The sequence below is a fragment of the Mucor velutinosus genome (assembly GCF_035048745.1).
Source record: "Mucor velutinosus strain NIH1002 chromosome Unknown tig00001540, whole genome shotgun sequence".
Taxonomy (NCBI): domain Eukaryota; kingdom Fungi; phylum Mucoromycota; class Mucoromycetes; order Mucorales; family Mucoraceae; genus Mucor; species Mucor velutinosus.
Genome location: NW_027041893.1, coordinates 819,685 through 840,314, shown reverse-complemented (window position 1 = coordinate 840,314; position 20,630 = coordinate 819,685). Strand labels below are relative to the sequence as shown.

The following is a 20,630-nucleotide window of genomic DNA, read 5'->3' as shown; positions in this document are numbered from 1 at the left end:
TATATTATCCGACGTCACCGCCTGCAGATTTAGTCTCAGTATTGTACCGTAGCAGCGGTAATTGCGGCAATTTAATTTGAATTTGTGCAGTGGTATTTTCGTGTTCAAACTTGACTTGATTTCACATCCTTCAAACGTTTTTGCCAAATTTGACTATGAAAACTGTCGTAGCTGCACCCAACTTTCTAATACATCTCTAGAGAACTAAAAAGCCGCATCGAATGGTGCTAATTAAATACAGGTTTTAGACTGAAAATAACAAGCAATTCGCAAAAATATGAAAACTGGTTTTCTGTGAATATCTCAAGATTTCGCATATACAAGTCTCATAGAAAGAGTTTTCAATGTTGCATTTTATCTTTGCAATCAATTTGATCTAATATGTATTATAGGAAAAGTCTTCTTTTTTTGGGTGAAAAACACAATTGTTTGATTCTTTAGAATTTTCCCTTGCTAATACTCATGAAAACATGAAGATTTTCATGAATTTGCAATGACCAAAAAAAAAGAGATAAAGAATCAGGAAGTAAAGCGTGGCCAAGAAAAGGCGTGTGGTGCCATTCCAAACGCTCAAAACGCTTTGTGGCATGAATTTGTTAAGCACAAAGAATAAAAGAATTATTATTTGCAGCTTATAAAAAAAGTTCGATATTATAAAAACAAAAGACTTATTTGAATAAGATCAGACACAAAAACTAAAGATTTATTGATGAAAACAAGAGTTATTCTATTTATACTATGTTCTGAATGCCAAAGTAGCAATTTATCTTGTACAACGCTTATCACATCTGGTGAACCTCAGTATTTAGATAGCTGAGATGCACTTCACTTATCATAGCTTGTCCATGTTGTTGCACAACACAGACATATCTACCCATCAAGAATACCTTAATCTTTATAGACAGTTGTTGCCCTTCTGGCACAACATAATCCAGTGTACATACAGTTTACATCTAAATCTAATAACTGGATGAACTGTCGGAATGCAGATCATCGTGGATGTATTCCACAGTTAGATATAGCTTCTCTGCTGTGAACGATTATCAAAAGTAATCTGTTGACCTAATAAGTATCTCATTCAATCCATGCAAGTCATCAAATTTAAATTTATAAAATAGCATTGCTGCTCACGGTTTAGATTTACTTTAATCATCGCGCATTTTAAGACGAAACATTTGAGCCTTAGAATCAGAACAAGCGCGTCTACCGCTAAGAAAAATAAGTTTCGTAAGATGCAGAACATTTGGGTCATTAGACAGAATTTTAATTTACTTGCTGGTTTTGCAACTTAACCTACTACACCTTAATTTCAGGTCAAATTCTGTTCAAGTCTAGCCATTTTCAAGCAAGAATAACTCATGCCACAAAGCGTTTTGAGAGCTTGGAATGGCACCACACGCCTTTTCTTGGCCACGCTTTACTTCCTGATTCTTTATCTCTTTTTTTTTGGTCATTGCAAATTCATGAAAATTTTCATTTTTTCATGAGTATTAGCAAGGGAAAATTCTAAAGAATCAAACAATTGTGTTTTTCACCCAAAAAAAGAAGACTTTTCCTATAATACATATTAGACCAAATTGACCGTAAAGATGATACGCAACATTGTAAAGTACTTTTTTGAGACTTTCATACGCTAAATATTGACATTTCTACAGAAAACCTATTTTTAAATATTTCAAGATTGCTCTTAATTTCTGGTCTGAAAGCTAAAAGTAGTCAGCATCATTCGATGCGCCTTCATTGACTCTTTATAAATGCATTAAAAATTAAAGTATAACCACGACAATTTTCATAGTCAAATTTAGCAAAAACGTTTAAAGAATGTGAAATCAGTTCGAATTTGAACAAGAAAATACCCACTGCAGAAATTTAAATTAAAGTGCAGCAGTTAAAGCTGCCTCGGCAGAAGACTGAGGCCAAATCTACTGGTCGTGACGTCGGTTAGGGCGCCCTCTCATTTTCCATACCCTCGTTTTTTATCCTTTTTGCAAATCGCATTTAGTATCAAACCATATTCATTTGGGGATCCTTTTGATTGAAAATAACACTCTAGCTTCTGATAACAAGGCCTTGTATTGTTAAAAGTAATTGATACTGCTTTTTTAAAGTGGAATATAGTAGGTACCATTCGATAACGAGTACTGGAAGGCGTGGAATGAATACTAACTGAATTTGTTTATTAGGTTTCGATAATTTTTTTGCCTGTTTGATGTGGATGCTGCTGCCATTGCTTCCCTGCTATCTCTGCTATCTCTGCTATTTGCTTCTTTGGTTTATTATCTCTGGCGGTTGCTTCGTTGGTCTTTATTTCTGGTGGCTGCTTCTTTAATCTTTGTCTGGTCTCTGGTGTCGTTCGTTCTTTGGTTTTTCTATGATGCTGGTGTTGCTTCTGGTATTGCTGCTGGTATTACTGTTGCTAGTCTGATCTCTCCTGGTCTGCTATCTTTGGTGCATGCTCGTTCTCTGGTCTATCTCTGGTAATTGCCTATACTCTTCTGATGTATCTGTGGCTGTGGTAAGTGGTAGGTATCTTCTTTCTTCTGGTCGCAATGATATAAAACTTTTTTGAATGTTTATATTATTATTACTGCTTCCTTTCTTGTGATAATGCATTCATGACGTTTGCCTTATTGCGCTTTCTTCTTCTTTCGTTGGCTGTGATATGATCAGCTCAACGCATGCTTGCGATGTTGTTGTTTCGTATGTACAAACAACAAACATGATGCACTGCTATATAACTGTATTGCCTTTGTAATACTACTTTGTTATATAACCGTGGGTTGTTGTCTGTGTTGCCTCTGTCGCTTCACATGAAACAACAATAGTCATCATGTTGTATTGCACACTTATAATACTGCTGTTGCTCATGCAATTGTGCGTGTTTGTGTTGCTTGACATTCGACTATTACCACCATGCACATTGCTCATGCATGCATTTTTGTTGCAACAACAACGAGCTGTTCTGAACATCTTTGATGTTGTATTTGTTGTAATGCTTTTCTTTTGACTCGCTTTTTTGTGTGAGTGTTCCTTTTTTATCTACATGCTACTATACCCCTATAGTAGTATGTTGTTTTCTTCTTTTCCTTTTTTCTTTTATTATGTTTCTTTCGAAGCATACCTCTTTATTACGTTGTGGTGGATGTGCCTATCGCTGAAGCTCAACAAGACTTTATCCGAGACTAGGAGATGGATAGGCTGCCTCCACTTGATTATCGCTACTTACTTTAGTGATGATTGAGAGCCTCAACGCCTGAATCTAAAGCTAGGTGGTGTAAGTAAGGCATGCTCTAGCACCTGAGGGAAATTTGATGACAGCGCACACTGCTATATTTGATATACCTAGCGGCGCTTAAAATTTTGCCTCACATCAAAGTAGGGGGAAACCCTCGCAAATTTTTTTTTAGGTTTGCGGAGTTTTCAAGCAATCTGATTGGCTAAGAGGTTGAAGTAACGAAGGTCTACAACTAGTTGGTTTCTTATTGATCTGTCACTTAATATAATTTTGTGTTTGTAATAAAAGTGTATTCAAATATAGATACAATATACCGTAAATCCTTGTTTATATAAAAGTAAGATAAGGTGCAGGCTTTATGTAATATATAATCTTTTGTACAATAGTTTAATGTGAGGAATGTCTTTTAAAGCTATCATTAGGTGGGAAAGTTATATAGATATTATAATACTTCGACACAGTGATCTTTGTTTAGAATAACGAGATATAAATAGAGGAAATTCACTTAGAATTGAACATATTTACTGTTATTACTCCAAGATTGAATGAGGTCTAAAACTAGTAAATTTCGAAGACATTTATAATTATTTGACAATGCTGTAGTAGCAATAGTGCCTTGATCTTGAATACGGGATAATTGTATAAGCCGTAAACCAATTAACGAGGATGTGCTGCGTAAGAGTTCATAAACCACCAGTCAGGGACAGACAACAGAGATGATCCAGGATAGAACGTTCTTCCTAGTAGAATTTAACGGAAGAGCGTTTGTCAGAATTGAAATCCGCTTTCAGGAACGAAAGGCCATAGGCTATCACGCTACAGGAACCAGGATACGGATTAGCCATTTGATGGTACCATTTATGTCTTTTTGCAATATCTGAAAAGCAAAAAAGTGATCTCAATATACTATATATCTCAGCTCATGCTCAACTTCTATATTATGTATAACGTTCCCCACATAATAACTTTAAAAGACATTTCTCGCACGAAAATGCTTAATGGATGTTAGATAAAATGGTTTCACCTTATATATTTTTGAATAAAGAAGGATTTACATTGTATCGCGCCCATGGTAAAATGAATCGGATCGGTTATGCTTTTCTCAGTTTTTTAATTGTAAAGCTTAACGTACGCACAGCCATCTATTCTGTAAACAAGACACCAGACTCACTGATAAAACGATGGCGATTATAGACAAGCTTTGTTGTATTTGCAGAATAGAATGCATAATTCTTCGTGGTACATGCATGTAAATGCCAGTGATGGAAGTACTCTTGATATCTTGTTAGATAAAAGCTTCCTATCGGATTCTTGATCCAGTGGTTTGATGGGTTTCTACCACGATGAATTACATCAATGAGCTTCTCTCGTCTGCTTGATAATAATGACCGTAGCAATGGTATCAGGACGACATAGTCTAGGCAAGCCATTTGTCTTGTTTTGGGCATGCCTTCTTCGTTGGTTGGGGCTTGATACTGTTAATGTTCGTTCCTTTACCTATCCGCGCAGGGGCATGATTTTATCTGTTGAACGGATTGCTTGATCGTCGAGAATTGTTCGAAATTCCTTATACACTGTAAACGAGAAGTTTGCAAAGACTCTCTTTGTGGTAATGACTATAGATATCAGGTAGTTTCAGCAGTTTGTGAGTCTGTTACTTCATTTTGATATAACATACGTCTTTTCGGATTCGACACAACTTCAACTACGATAACTTCTTTGCATCCGTGCGCATAGTGCATAAGCCCAGCTGTTAAGGCACTTCGCCAATGCCGCATGATCACCAACTGGTTATGCAAAACTTTTGTAATAGAAATTGCGGAACTGCGAAGAAAAAGACAAAGAGACGTTGAGCTCACGTATGACCAATTCCTCATTTATTGTTTGTCGTGATGCTGTGTTGACTTGGTATAGCGTTGTGAAAAGTCAACGGAACTGATTCTTCGCTCCGTTCGATTTTCAGTTAACAAGCGAAGTGAATACAATGAACTTTGACCCATGAATGTCCATGTGAAGTCCAGCAAAGAATCATTTAAAGATAAACTTCAATAGGAGCCAAGAAATGAAGCAAGCATTACATTGGAAAATATTTATTTAAATTACTACATATTGCATTCGTACTTGGAAATCGTTTGTTTCAACCACAAGGATAAACTGGAATATTTCATCTCATGTTTGTCCGTCTTTTTATATCAATTTTTGAGATAATTTTTATTATTGCGGCAGCTATAATTACAGAATGATAGCATCTATCCTCCAAGAACTGTACGCCCAAATTTTGCTCAGAGGCTAGTAAAATCTCTATTGCCATTTGTGACCCATCAACATGATTTAGTAGTCTAAACAAATTACTAAGAATTGGTAATTTTACGGAATACCCAATCAAACATAAATATGGCTCGATGAACAATTTTAAACTGTAATTTAGCGCGTATGAAGAATAGGCAACTTTCTTTAAAATGATCAAATACATTGCTGAAAACTGGCTACTGAAATAATTATGTAAGCCAGACATTGGCAATTTTCCGAGTGGTCCCGCTTCCTATCACTCGTAAACTCATTTGATTCAAGTCTCAGAATAATAGATAAAATGAATCTAATTATACGGTATTTGTATACTTGCACAAGGGTAGCTCAAGTGCGATGCATTGCGAGCTGTAGTACGCGGAAGTGATTTGTAAGCAAAGGAATTAAAAGCTATTCTCACCAGGTTTTCAGGAAATAGATTTTGCGATCAGATGGTTCTCATGTTGAATATTAAACCCCCATCATTGTTTCCAGGGATTAAGCCTTGAAACATGCAAATGATTAGATAAAATTGATAATAAAAGCCGTAGCTGCGGTATGTCTGTCGACATCAGTAATCCATTACTGTTGAAACTCCCGAATGATATGTTGGAAAAAGGGAGATCAAAAGTTTTATCCGGGACACGCTTAGAAAGTATCGTGTATTTATATAAGAAGTTTTCATTCCTTGGCCTGCTCTTTTGTCTTCAACTTCATTTCGGTTGAAAAATAAGAAAATGGTCAAAACTTACATTGTAACGGGTGCCTCTCGTGGTCTCGGTTTCGAATTCGTAAAGCAAATTGCTGCTGCTGGCAATATTGTATTTGCTTGTGCCCGTAATCCTGATGCATCTAAAGCTCTTGTGGATTTGGTTGATAACAAAAAAGTGTTTGCTGTCAAATTAAATACTGTCAGTCAGGAGTCCATCAAGGTAGGAGCTGTCAAACCTGTATCAATTGGAACGATTGGACTAAATGCGCTTAAATGAATAGGCTGCTGCTGCTGAAATCGATGCTAAAGCACCAGAGGGTGCTGATTATTTGATCAACAATGCAGGCATCTGTGGTACGATGGGTCTTGATTTTGAGGCTAGGCAAGTTGAAGGGTTATTTCAGATGATAATGCTGTGCAGCTAATACTTGCGTGCATTTAGTACTCCTGAAGAGTTGGCCAATGTTTTCAACACGAATCTTGTTGCTGTCAATGAAGTAACAAAAGCCTTCGTTCCAATTCTTCGCAAGCGTGGTCCCGATCAAATCAAGAAGATTCTCAACATGTCTTCCATTCTTGGTTCTATCGGTCAAATGGAAGATGCTGATGGTTGGGGATTTGGTGTTGCTTATTGTGTTTCTAAGGCTGCTCTTAATATGCTCACAAGAATGACTGCAAACAAGCTTGGCAAAGAGAATTTCGTAGTCTTTGCCTCACATCCCGGGCATGTTATGACAGATATGGGCGGAAGCGACGCTCCTACTACCCCAGAACAATCGATTCGCGGCCAACTTGCCAATCTTGAGAAATTTGGGAAGGAAGAGAATGGTTTATACTACGACTTTGAGGGCAATGCTATGGCTTGGTAGATTAGTATCCAGATAACTCAGTTCACTCAATAAAAAAGCATCTAGCATTTACTCATTGAAACAGATTATTACACTCACTCAATGATTTGATTCGTATTCATTCACTATGACCTTTTCAAAGCATTTCTCATAACTAATGATCCATTTTGAGCAATTTTGAGCATTTGTTGTTGCCCAATATAGTCTGACAGATGAATAAAAAGTGATGGTAAACTAAACCAATGAAATCTCGCCATGTTCACTAATCTATTAAGGCAGCAAGCAAAGCTTTTCAAGATTCTCATCTTTTTTCTCTCATAAAATACACGTCTACTCTCTTTAAATATGGTATACTTGAAATTGCGCCTTGATTTCAACTGAATATGCTCACATGTAGTGCATTAGGCTTCCACTCCTACTCTTCGTCAAAAGAACCAACTCTACAAGAACAGATCTGCCAAGGGCACTGTTGCTGCAAAGGCTGCAGAGGTAAAGTATAGCAATGGCAGGACCAATACGACACATTTATTGATAAATAATGTAGAAAACCAAGGTTGTTGCCAAGACTAACTACTCATATTGGGCTATTGGTATTTTGGGCTTTGCTTTATTTGGTGGAGGTAAATTTGCAAACGATAGGATTCTTTGAAATAGGATGTATCTGACTGATTTTTGTTATTTGATAGCTCTTTTGCAACTTATCGACCTCATCTTCTAAATATTAACACAATCATTATTTGACAATTCAACTCACATCCTTCACGAAGTTCCTGCTACAGCAGCGATTAACTTTGTGAGTATATCCAAATAAACATCAAACAAATGCAATAAAAAACATGGCAAAAAACATACAAACATGCTAAGCAAGGAAGCACAATGAAGAGTGAATCCAGCAGGGCAAAAGTGACAATCTTTCGAGATCTTACAATGGAAATGATGCATGAGGCTTTTCACATTGATTGGGAGTACGAGGTCAATCAAGGCTCGATTTACTTGTTGATGCTTATACCATGGGGTTATGCACACTGGCACATCTGTCGCATATTTGGTATTGCAATTCTCTCTGGCTCCCAATCATAATCTGCCATGCATTTTGCGCATTACATCTAGCACACGAACGATGAGCCAACAGCCCACTTTTTCTTTCTTCTACACGTACATTTTCAACGCAAAATGGTACATTCTTTGCCATGAATGCGTTGTTGATCATGCTAACATCTACACAGACAACCATAGACCTTTCACCACCTCAAATTCGTAGAAAGAAAAAGAAACAGCACAAGCAACATCAGTCCAGAAAGGGCCTTATCGGTTCCAAAGCCATTCAGGTGTGTAGGACATTCTGCAAAGTCAATTTTTAGATTTCACTCACATCGCTTATAGAAATTTAGAGACCCTGGCAGCGTCAATGTTTCCTTCTTTGCTCTAAGTATCTTTTTATTTGCGATATTTGGTGGTAGTAAGTAAAGCAATCAATTAGATAATGCTCGGCACTGATATTGCAAACTCTAGGCCTTATCAAGCTGCTAAAGTTTTTCTTCTAAACTCATACAGAATTACTATGAAATCTGTAAAATAAATCCATCTCTATAGAGTCTTTTTCACTTGATCTTTCGTGCAACTGTTGCTAACCGTACAAAAACTGTGCATGTGTAACAGAAACTACAGCAACAACTGAAGGAAACTATTTTGGATCCTTCAATTCGGTCATCCTTAATTAAGCGATGCTATATGTTACACCCTATCTTATTATTCTTCTGAATGATTGTATGATTCGCATATGTCAACAATGTGAGAATAAAAAGCCAGATATGATGGCATGCAAGTGTAATTGACTGTGCCATCGTATCATACCCTACTTTGCAGCAGCAGCAGCAGCAGCAGATGGCTTGATATCGTCATTCACCTGTCAGATGAAGATGGGTAGATTATTCGGGACACACTGCATTACTTGTGATTTGGATAGATGATCAAAATACAAACAAAGCACCTCTTTACCTATAAAATGTACCGATGTTGGCAACTAAGCAGCAATTCAAGGTATCAAACGAGGGGCAGAATCGAGCATGAGAAAATGTCGTAAATGAAGCTGGGCTTTTCGTTTCTTTTTTAAGAACAAAAAAGCTGGATTTAGGGCACGGTACGCAGCATTCGTATCAAATAAGAGATGGTCAAGCTCTTTTGCTAGCAATGACCGGTACTATAGATGAGGATGTACACTAGGTAAATCTAAATTATTTCCTTTCTTCATCTCGGAGAACGAGTTTATTCAGGGCTGCTCTGTATTAGCAGCAGCTTGGAAGTCTTTACAAATACATTAGTCGGTTTTAGATAATGGTTACATTTTAGTAGATTGTGTAACAAATCAACGACAAGAAACATATATAAGAAGCATCAGATACCCTTTCCAAAATAAAGAAAAATCGCAAAAATCATAAAAATCATAAAAATCGCACTTCAAATGACAATTGTGCAATGGCTATATTCTTCAGGTCAATCTTGGCTTTGTCTCGACACAAAGGCTCAGCAGCAAATTGAGCAGCTCTGGTGTGGCAATCAAGCCAGTTGGGTCACAAGCGAAGCATTCCGAGGACCTATTTATGTTGATACAGCCATGATGACGCTAATATACAATGGCTACTCTTATACTATCGCACGCCTTCGTAAATAACAGTCTAATACTCCTTACCTTGTAAATACTCACCTAAAGAGAACTGCTCCCTTCTTCCTCACCTTTTCCGATTCGAACAATGTACACTTCATGATCTTCTATTCTTTTTACTACTACAATTACAATTTTGTCATTCAATTAATGCTGTCTAATAAAATGATTTAAAATCACAAATCAAATCACAAATGATACAGTGACACAAATCAAACACTATTTTCACTATCCTTACACTTTCGGATTTTATAAGATGTCTGCAGTACAACACAATCGTCAACACGCCCAAAAAAAAAAGCAATAAATCAAAATTGCCACATTAATTGGTATCTTCCATTGACATGGAATTCACAGAAACCAATCGCTTGCTTGGATCGATTTGGAAAAAAAAAAAAAAGGTCGATCAAATACATATAAGGATTATGCTTGAATATAGTAAAGATGCTCAAAATAGACCTTAGACATTGCACAAGAATATGCTTTATTTGTTCTCAATGAATCACTATACTGAAATCAAATAGCGAATGAAGACAGCATCTGGGCCATAATTGTGCATTGTGGCTCATCAATTTTGTGCTACTCTTTTCCTACAGATTCAGGTTGATTAAATGTGGTAATTCAATGCAATTCGCCTCTTTTTTCACTTTACGCTGTGCTTGTGTGCACTCCACTCAGGCTATACATTTTGACGACAACATGTTGACAATAATTTCCTACGTTTGCCAAGAAAATCCCATCTTTGTCCAACTTGGGATTTTAGTTGCTTCAATAGCTTAATTTACTAATTCACTGATTTGCATAAGAGGCCGATAAATAACCGATGTACATTTGGTGCCAAAATTAGATTATTCATTAGTCGATATTTTACAGATAGTACGTCAATTGATTCACTTGTTCATCAATGAACAACTAGCATATTTGTCATCCGGTAAATAATTTTAAGCGGTTAGTAATATTAAATCTAACCATTACACAGACAATTTTTTGTTTATACATGCGAAAAAAGATCGAATTTTGTGATTTCAGGAACAGCAACTTGATTGGATAACAAAATATATTCGAGTAAAAAAATACAGGAGGTATGATATAAAACATGAATTATACGGTTGGCTAGTATTTGCTGGGTGGATTGATGTCATGTCGCTTAACAAGGTAGTTGAGCATGTCCATCACATTTTCCAGTTTCGTTTTGCGATCTTGTAAAATGAGGTGCTTTTGCACGGATGGATTCTCCTTGGCAAACTTGTCGATCTGAGCCATTGACATTGGATGAACGATGCGATCATCAATGACATCCAGTGGGAAATTGAAAAAGAAATCGTTCAAAAGTTCCACTTGAATAAACATGACCGCTGTATATGTCAGTTTCTCGGCAATGATATTTAAAAAAGCTTCAGGACAGTATTGTTTGTTATCTGGAGTTTTGCATTGCCTACTCTTCAGGGCAGCTAGTCGATACTTGATAATCATGGCTCGATCTTGCAAAAACAAAGCTTCTTTTGCCTTTTCCAGAATGCGATGCGGCTGTTGTTCTTCTGTGTCATCTTCTTGTTCTGATTGCTCAGCGGGAAGTACCTTTTCCTCATCGAGAACACGTTTGATGGCACTTCGCAATCTCTTTCGTCCAATATTCTTTTTCAGTGTCCAGAGCATATCTTCGCACATGTTTAATTCCTTTTCCAGCAGTTTGATGGTTCGCTTGACGCCGTCTTTCCATTCTTCGTCGGTAACCTCCACTTCATATTTGTAGGGTTTAATGGTGTTTTCCACTTGATCGCTTGTTGCCAAGAACTTCTGTCGCAGCATCTCGCCAGTCAGATCGACAATTTGCTTTTGTACCTGCGGATGGTACTGGAAAGGCTCCATTTTAACCAAATGCTGCATGTTGTTCATAATCACATGCATGACGAGTTGTGTTGTAATGCGGCCAATACCACTCTTGGTGATGGCGGCTGATGCTAAATCCATCTTGTAAAGCCAGTAAAAGTCATCAGCATCTGCTTTGGCTAATTCCAATATCTTTGCATCCGACCAATATTGCTCAGCACATACATTGAGCACATTTTGCTCCAACAAGTGGCGCACTTCTGCTCGTAGTTGAGGCTTTCCTAATGAGGAAGCAAACTGTTTAAATCCACGCTTCAATTCGTCCATTGTGTCTGTCACGTAAGAGGCTGCTGTCATTTCGTGGTCGTTGTAAATCACTTTAAAGAGATAGCTTGTCTCCTCGAGTTCGCTCTGTATTGAGTCAGCAATGTTGTAGATAGATCGACCCATCAATTGTTCAATGATGCCAAAGAGATGGTGGCGCAAGAGACGTTGCTCTTTTTCTATATCGGTTGTGTCGTGTGTCATGTCAATGTAGCCAAGGCTGAGTGGTGGGCGATACTTGCTGACCACAGAAGATGCTGGTATGATGCTGGAATCCAATTCTGTTGGCTCTTCTTTTGCTTCAGTGAATGTCTCGTCATCGATGGTTGCACTGCTTGTCAAGATGCCTACTGTGCGTCTACCTAGAGGATCATATTTCTCGCATAATTTAGTGGTGGCACTTTCTGTGTTGGGTCGTGATGTATCATAGACAGCCATTATGACTGTGTGGAGGTTACGTCCAATGTATTTCTCGCATAGTGCACGACTCTCGGGTATATCGTAAAGGTTGAGGTAAGGCACCTCCGATCCATGTATTGAGATGTGTATTATGTCTTCTTCGTTTGTTGCTGTGGAGGCTAGCTTTTGTATGGATTTCTCGGCTTCAGCAACTGACATCATGGCTTCCTCTCCATTGATCTGAATTTTTGGTTCTTTTAAATCTGCATTGTTGATAAAGTGAAATTCCAAGATTTTGTTGTTATTATAGACAGTGTCTGTGAAGACAAAGGGTTGCCCGAGAATGGACTCAATGATGGGTTGGCGAGCATGTCTGGATCCAATCATGACAATGGATGGAATATAGGGAATCACTCGGTGCTGAATAGACATCAATGTGTTGCGAATGCTTGCAAATTTCCTGCATAGTAAAATAAACTGATGGTCCTGGTGTTTCATCCTCATTGCTGCGTCTTTTGCTAGAGCCTCATGGTCAATTTCTTCCTCTTCTTCCTCTTCCTCGATTATTTGCTGCTTCAAATCATGCAATTCCTTGTTGGTATCCACTGCTACTGCTTCTTCGATGGAAGTGTCTGCTTGCTCTGAAGTTATTGTACTAGTGTTTTCCTCGCGTTTTGGAAATGTCGAGTTGAAGATGTGGTTGATGGATTGTGTTTTGTCTCGAGCAGAAGCTAGCACATCGCTCACGAGATCAGACAATTTGATGTTTATTTCGGGTATCTGAATATCGATGTCTTGTATGCTCTCTCCCACACTGTTTAGTATACTCTTCGCATCATTGACAAACGTGGATCCCATATCAGCCAGATCTACAAGGCAAACAGCATATAAATACATGTTATTGTTTGACTATAGACATCTCTACTTGCCTTGAAACTTGTTGGAAGCGACGGTTGCTCCTGCCACAGCTGTTCCTGCCAAGAACAATGGCACTCTTGCAGCAGAAAAAGCTACTCGCACAACAGTGGGTATGATTGATATCGAACGTTGCTGATGCTGTTGTAATGCTGCTGCTGCTGAGTTTACTCTAATGGGTATTCTTGGCCTTGCTACATGTCTTGATAAATGTTGATCAATATGATATAATCGTATGGGTACTCTGTTATTGCTATAACAACGAATCGAGCTTAGCTTTTTTGGTGCCTGAAGCATCGCTGTAAAGAACAATATATGGAAGAAAAAGAAGTGAATACAAATTTGTTGAGCCAGGTATCTATTTGTGGAACAACTATCACTCTGTATGAACGTCACGATAATTTGCATATGAAGTTGTGTAATAGTGAGTTGTTGTTTAGCATCAACATGACCTGATCATTTTCATATTATTATTCGTATAACAGCACTAGATGCAGACTGTCTATTGCATCTAAAGTCTCCAGCGTGCCTTACAAAGGCCATCGTCTCATCAATAAGCTGTCCTGTTGTGTTATGATAGAGCAATACAAAAGTGCCATTCAACCTAATTTTCTCAGCTGAATTTTTGAATGTAACAGCATGCTCTGAATCTAGATTAATTAAAATGTCTTTACGCCTTTGTATCATAGCAAAAACGCGCTTACCGACAAGCTAACGTATAGAACACAGCCACATTTGACAGCTTTCAAGCCTTCATATCTTGATATCTAGGCCTTTCTGAGCCATCGGAATGACGCCAAACAATTGCATTCGATTAGCAGTAACTTTCTGACATCTTTGCTCAACTTTTTGGGACCAAAAAAAAACATGGCCAAAACTCGACCAAAAAGCATGAGGTACCCCTCATGGTTTTCATCGAAAATTAAACGATCGCGTTTTTGACACCAAAAATGAAGACTTTTACTATGATATATATGAAATCAAACTGTTTCTCTTGATCCAAAGCAACCTCTGAAACTACTTTTATGAGGTTTTCATATGCAAAATATGGCTATTTTCGCTAAAAACCTCGTTTCAAATTTTATTGAATTGCTCGATAAGTTCAGCCAAAACACTTGATACAGTTAGCACTATTGGAAACGTCTTGAAAAGTGCTTCAAGAATGTATTAGGAAGCGTAGGGTGATCATCACAATTTATATAGTCGAACATGATAGAATAGATTAATGAAGTCGAAAAGAGACAATATCTGTCCAATCTTGAACAGAAAAAAATAAACTGGGGTTGAATTGATTTTGGCGACGGGTGGCATTGCTGCTGGCTGGCCCAAATGCCTTTCTGTTGATGACAATGATGATTGCGATGCTGATTAAATGGGGATCATGAATTTGGAAGGACAATCGCTTACTCTAAACATTTTTTTGTTGGGAGTTTTTCCCTATAAAGGTGTCTTTTGCAATGACAACCTCTCAAAAAAATCGCTGTAGATCTGATAAAAGACCTGCATCTACGCATGGCCAGCTTATGTTGCCATCTCGACAATTCTACTACCAGAAAATATGGCACAAACAGAGAATGTGGTGTACAAATGTTGCATAAAGCTTGAACTCTCTTTCACATCGTCTCAGTAGTATCATTCTTTCGATATCAGCGTATAAGTAAAGAGGAGTGCTGGGTGAGGGGGGCTGATATCTTCCTTTCCTGGCTCTGATATAGTCTTTCTTTTACTATTAATTGCTAGTTCAAAATCTACGTGATATACCAAATTTTTATTATCTTTAATTTGAGATGTCTTTGGTGAGAGGCAGCAGGGCGACACTGTCACCGAGCGTAACGAGATAGATCGGCTAGCAATATACTGAAATACTATCATGAAACAATGTCGTCGTAATCAATCAGAGGCATAGAATTTAAAGCATTGAGCACAGGACAAGGCTCTAAAAAATCTTTGTTCGAATTTACAAGCATGCCCATGAGATCCTGAGCAAGAAAGAAGAACGACAAGCCTGAAATCATATCAATGAGGATGTCCACTTTCAACTGGATCCTCAAATGAGATTGGAACTACATTGTTGGTAAAGATAGGCGTAGCCATCATTCCTGATGAATATTTTGATACATGTCTTGAATATATTCTTATTACAGACTAAAATAGCTTTTCATCCAGTGACAATAATCTCTTTAGAACGAATCAATAAAAAACGCACTGCCTATATGCCATGTAGATGTGCTGCAAGTCATGATTAGGAAGCTGCGATTACACATATCTTGTCGGTGATCCAGACTGATTAGCGTTGTCAGATATGAAATACTCCAAAAAAAATGTTTAGAGTAAGCGATTGTCCTTCCAAATTCATGATCCCCATTTAATCAGCATCGCAATCATCATTGTCATCAACAGAAAGGCATTTGGGCCAGCCAGCAGCAATGCCACCCGTCGCCAAAATCAATTCAACCCCAGTTTATTTTTTTCTGTTCAAGATTGGACAGATATTGTCTCTTTTCGACTTCATTAATCTATTCTATCATGTTCGACTATATAAATTGTGATGATCACCCTACGCTTCCTAATACTGCCCCTGGTGGTAGGGCGAAGTGGTAGAACTCCCGTATGCCAACGGGAGGATCCCCGGTTCAAATCCTGGTGAACGCAAGTTGTCTGATTTTTTGACGTAGTACTGATGTCCTCGTTTGGTGTTTTGTATTCTTATCCATTATCTATTTTTGACGATTTCCTCAAGATTGCATTGGCTCTAGGTTTCGCACCTTATTAGTAGTAGATTTCTTTCCCAACTTAGTTCAAAAATTCTTATTCCCCTTCTTTGCAGACATTGGGTCCACCAACAGTCTTTTCTATCCCTCAGCATGACATTTAAAGGACTTTAAATAAAACCTGGAGCTCGACTCCCCTACAAAAAAAAAAAAACGCTTCCTAATACATTCTTGAAGCACTTTTCAAGACGTTTCCAATAGTGCTAACTGTATCAAGTGTTTTGGCTGAACTTATCGAGCAATTCAATAAAATTTGAAACGAGGTTTTTAGCGAAAATAGCCATATTTTGCATATGAAAACCTCATAAAAGTAGTTTCAGAGGTTGCTTTGGATCAAGAGAAACAGTTTGATTTCATATATATCATAGTAAAAGTCTTCATTTTTGGTGTCAAAAACGCGATCGTTTAATTTTCGATGAAAACCATGAGGGGTACCTCATGCTTTTTGGTCGAGTTTTGGCCATGTTTTTTTTGGTCCCAAAAAGCTGAGCAAAGGTGTCAGAAAGTTACTGCTACTCGAATGCAATTGTTTGGCGTCATTCCGATGGCTCAGAAAGGCCTAGATATCAAGATATGAAGGCTTGAAAGCTGTCAGATGTGGTTATGTATTGCTTTATAGAGTGTATTTACACGGCATAAATCACATCTTTGGTAGCCGTAATTTACTGGAAGGGCAGTTCTGCAGCCTGCGCAACACCATGTAACTCAAAACTTATCCCCAAACGGCAGACAGCATGCACAATTATCCGAATTTTACTTGAATAAAATGAATGTCAGATAGGATGTGCGAGCATCCGCCTCGCAAAACATGCCGGATCCATTGATGTCAAATAAACTGGTTGTCACCAGGACAAGCTTTAACACAGTTTCTGCTGCTTCAGTGGCTTGACATGTCTATTAAAATCTAGTACGATGGCCCTTATTCCACGTCTCACAATCAAAAATAAAATCAACAAGCTATTAATAATTTTTGAATGCTTTGTTTTTATTCTTTCTATTCTTAAAACAATAATGAACATTATACGATAGCAAGTCATGATAGCTCCCAAATGATTCCAAACAAATGAAACCTTGGTACACCGTCAGAGTTAATAGGTTCTGTTTTGATAGCATAACATATTACATAAAATGCTCATGATTGAGATGATAGAAAGCAGAGAAGAGCGACCCGCTTAGAAGAGACGGTGAGGCTTACCCATGGTGGACTTCAAGTACAAAGACTTGACGTTTTGCCAGTGCTTCTTCAACAAAGAAACGAGGAAGTTGACAGACAACATGATGTTGGCAATCAATTGATCTTCAGTCATATCGAGGTGACCGACAGCAACACCGAGACAGAGAACCTTCTTCAATTGGAACTTGATGGTGGCACGGATCTCGTTGGCCTTATCGGTCAAGGAGTCGTTGTGAGAGACGGGAGTAGGGAACTTACCGACCTTGTGGAGACCAGGACCCAAGAGACGAGGGATTTGCTTGATCAAGGCTTCGGAAGCAAGGAAAGCATCGTACTTCTTGGCGAGCTTCTTGATGAGCTTCTTGTTCTTGTTGAGCTTCTTGAGATCATCAACGGATTGGAATTCCATACCGGCACCCTTGGCTTGATCACAATGGAAAGCATCACCGAGAACACAGACGGTCATACGGGGACGAGCAACATTGGGGAGCTTGATGGTACCAGAGAAACGCTTATCACGTTGGGGATCGTAGTTCTTCAAACCAATTTGGAGTTCAACAGTCTCAGTGAACTTGCGTTGCTTTTCAGCAGAGGCAGCTTGGATTTGGTTAACAATATCTCTGACGGCAGAAGCGCTGACTTTACTATAAAGTGATGAATGTCACGTTAGATGGATGATTCAATCGTCAAGGCCAACATCCAGACATATATGCACATCTTGATGGGAGATGGATGCATCTTTTCTTTGGCGGATGAATGGATGGATGGATGGATGTGTCAAATGTTATTTACCTCATTGTTAAAGAAATGAAAAGGGAAGGAAGCACAAGAGCACGGGCCTTGATTGCTTTTTACATGAGAAGAAGTTCTGAGCTTAAACAAAGATGCAATTAGCAGGCCAAATGAAACCAAATGATGCGACGATGGGAGTGAAAAAATTTATTTAGTTATATATACAAGTCTCAACAGAGGAAATGTTTCACTGTGGTGGGATGTTGCCGTCTTTGTCCTTATGAGATCTGACCCATTCAGCTGTTTCTTCCTTTAAAATCTCGGGAGGGACATCAGGCTCTTTCTCGGCTTTGATCTGTTGTGCAAAGAAAACAAATATTGGATATTCATGAACATGTTACACATGTATACACAAACAAACGGCACTTACATCAGCCTCACTTTCAGTAGCAGTACTCTGCTTCCAATCAGGTGCATTCTCCATCAACGTAGGCTCACGATCGACTAATGGCATCATTAGTGGCAATGTAAGCGATTCCAATGAGGATTGCAGATACCTTTATCCTTGTCAAACCCGAGGTTTTTCTTGAAATAGAGCTGCTGGCCAACAGATAAGCCTCTGTCCACAATAAATGAGCACGTTATTCAAGCCAATGTTGAACACCATGGTACAAACCTGGCCTGATGCTGAGATAATCTACCAAATGGAGTCTTTGTAATAGCTGTCAATTTGTTCATGATGAATGTTTAGTGCAGGTTAAAAGTGGAGTAAACCAAATGAGGAGAAAAGGCGTGAGATAAATGACATGGGCCTCGTTTTATATACGCAGATAAGCAACATTCATGCTGATATCCGTGTTCTAAAGTTTAAATCGTCCAGGCCATTAATTATTCCCCCGGTTTTACACACCACATCATACAAACAAGTGAAACAGACATATATCATACATAAAAAGTTGGTTTTATTTAGTATAGTAGGGAGGGCAAAGTAGGTATGAAAGAATAAGAAGGTGAGTGAAAAAGTAGATCTGCTGCCTTAGGTTTTTCAAGATATAAAAGAATGATGGGTCTTTTTTTTTTGTTGGTGTTTTTATGCGCATTATATATATATATAAAAGTGTATGTCAAATGTGTAGAGAGTATATATATAATTCTTTGGTTTAGTAACATACAATTTTTACAAGAAATAGTCAGGAGTACGTCTAGTAACGTGTGGTTCACCGCGTCTAGGAGCAGGGTCAAATTGAAGGCTACATAGACAATGAAATTAGTATCAGACAGTTGAATAATGAGACCGCTCTAAGCACTTACAATGTGTATTTCATGTGTTCATCAATTTCCATAATAGCAGCTTGATTACCACAACGATAACAATAGTTGGGTGCACTGAAGATAGTAACGACATTGCGATCATGAGTCCAATTATAGCCTTCCATGACCAATTGATGGGCTCTTGCAACTAATGTTAACCCATTGTTGTGGTTGAATGTCTCTGCGATATCTTGACCAAATGTATAGCCTGCACCACGAGGAGAAATACCCCAACCACATCTATCGTCTGGGTCAGACCACAAGAGATCACACATAGGTCCTTCATGAGGAACTTCTTGAACACGATCCAAGGATCTGACTTGATCCAGTGTGTCAATGGATGGTGACAGACCGCCATGCAAGCAAAAGATTTGGTCTTCAATCAATGCCGTCAAGGGCAAATAGTCAAAGAGATCTGTAAACATTTTCCAGACATTGGCGTTGCCGTATTTTCTCAAACATTCGTCGTAGAAGCCGTATACTTGAGTGATTTGACGGGATTCGTGATTGCCACGAAGAATAGTAACACGATCCTTGTATCTTACTTTGAGAGCGACCAAAAATGTAACGGTTTCGACAGAGTAATAGCCTCGATCAACATAATCACCCATAAACAAGTAATTAGTATCGGGTGAGTTACCACCAATACGAAAGAGCTCTTGTAAATCGTGGAATTGGCCGTGAATATCACCTAAAAATAATCCGTTTAATCTTCTCTTTTTCCAATGATAGTCGGCATATACATCTAGACGAAACTTACCACAGACAGTAACGGGGCATCTTACAGGTTGAACATTAGACTCTTCTTGGAGAATCTCACGTGCCTAGTCAGTAATGAGTTTGTTAGTCGTTGCAACACACCCCACATGTTGCTGCCATATAGCCTTTCAAAGCCATTTTAATGTACCTTTTCACATAATTTCTTAATTTCAGCCTCTGGCAGTTGTTTACAATCAGAGAGCTGTGCGATCCAAGCGTCAACGTCAGCAACAGAACTTACAGCGGTCATCGTGTGTGTATATGTGCTTCTTTTTATAATAGAATGGGTGTAAATATGAACGAGTTACGGTTTGTTTAACAAAGTAAATGTTGTTTAGAGAAGAAAGAACCAAAAAAATACAATAAAAAGCAACAAGAGAGAGATGATGAACAAAAGTGTATGGTAAACTGTGTATCGAAATAAGGAAAAAAACTTGAAAAAGAGAGTATTTTGTAAGGGTGACGTGTTGGCATGGTTTTGTTCTATTTAAACCAATGAATGAGGGCGACATTTAGATGCCTTTTCAGGTGGATTCATTCAAAAAAAAAAAAATCCATGATACAAGTTACTTGAGATGCTCTGCGAGTACCATGCTGTGTATATCTATCAATAGGATAGATTTTACCTTCAACATATCATGCATCTTACGCGAGAAAACGATGTAAATGATT

General features: G+C 38.2%; 6 protein-coding genes across 6 annotated transcripts; 2 read left to right on the top strand and 4 right to left on the bottom strand.

Moving 5' to 3' along the window:
• Window positions 1–6,258: 6,258 nt before the first annotated feature.
• ATC70_004378 (Serine/threonine-protein phosphatase) lies at window positions 6,259–7,102 on the top strand (the record flags this gene model as incomplete). Its single annotated transcript, XM_064823682.1, has 3 exons — window positions 6,259–6,453; window positions 6,515–6,615; window positions 6,676–7,102. The coding sequence occupies 3 exons, from the start codon at window positions 6,259–6,261 to the stop codon at window positions 7,100–7,102; spliced, it is 723 nt and encodes a 240-aa protein (XP_064688507.1).
• Window positions 7,103–8,254: 1,152 nt separating this feature from the next.
• Window positions 8,255–8,625, top strand: snf21_2 (ATP-dependent DNA helicase Snf21; the record flags this gene model as incomplete). The annotated part of the gene is made up of 4 exons (XM_064823681.1): window positions 8,255–8,257; window positions 8,308–8,409; window positions 8,465–8,540; window positions 8,594–8,625. The coding sequence occupies 4 exons, from the start codon at window positions 8,255–8,257 to the stop codon at window positions 8,623–8,625; spliced, it is 213 nt and encodes a 70-aa protein (XP_064688506.1).
• Window positions 8,626–10,856: 2,231 nt separating this feature from the next.
• ATC70_004376 (uncharacterized protein) lies at window positions 10,857–13,508 on the bottom strand (the record flags this gene model as incomplete). The annotated part of the gene is made up of 2 exons (XM_064823680.1): window positions 10,857–13,165; window positions 13,226–13,508. The coding sequence occupies 2 exons, from the start codon at window positions 13,506–13,508 to the stop codon at window positions 10,857–10,859; spliced, it is 2,592 nt and encodes an 863-aa protein (XP_064688505.1).
• Window positions 13,509–17,154: 3,646 nt separating this feature from the next.
• ATC70_004375 (uncharacterized protein) lies at window positions 17,155–17,953 on the bottom strand (the record flags this gene model as incomplete). The annotated part of the gene is made up of 2 exons (XM_064823679.1): window positions 17,155–17,800; window positions 17,949–17,953. 2 exons carry the CDS (start codon window positions 17,951–17,953, stop codon window positions 17,155–17,157), a joined length of 651 nt encoding a protein of 216 aa, XP_064688504.1.
• Window positions 17,954–18,135: 182 nt separating this feature from the next.
• On the bottom strand, window positions 18,136–18,626 carry PUP3 (proteasome core particle subunit beta 3; the record flags this gene model as incomplete). The annotated part of the gene is made up of 4 exons (XM_064823678.1): window positions 18,136–18,243; window positions 18,319–18,392; window positions 18,446–18,507; window positions 18,565–18,626. 4 exons carry the CDS (start codon window positions 18,624–18,626, stop codon window positions 18,136–18,138), a joined length of 306 nt encoding a protein of 101 aa, XP_064688503.1.
• A 439-nt stretch (window positions 18,627–19,065) lies between these two features.
• On the bottom strand, window positions 19,066–20,208 carry ATC70_004373 (Thioredoxin-like_fold domain-containing protein; the record flags this gene model as incomplete). Its single annotated transcript, XM_064823677.1, has 4 exons — window positions 19,066–19,138; window positions 19,200–19,890; window positions 19,960–20,023; window positions 20,107–20,208. 4 exons carry the CDS (start codon window positions 20,206–20,208, stop codon window positions 19,066–19,068), a joined length of 930 nt encoding a protein of 309 aa, XP_064688502.1.
• Between the last annotated feature and the right edge of the window lie 422 nt (window positions 20,209–20,630).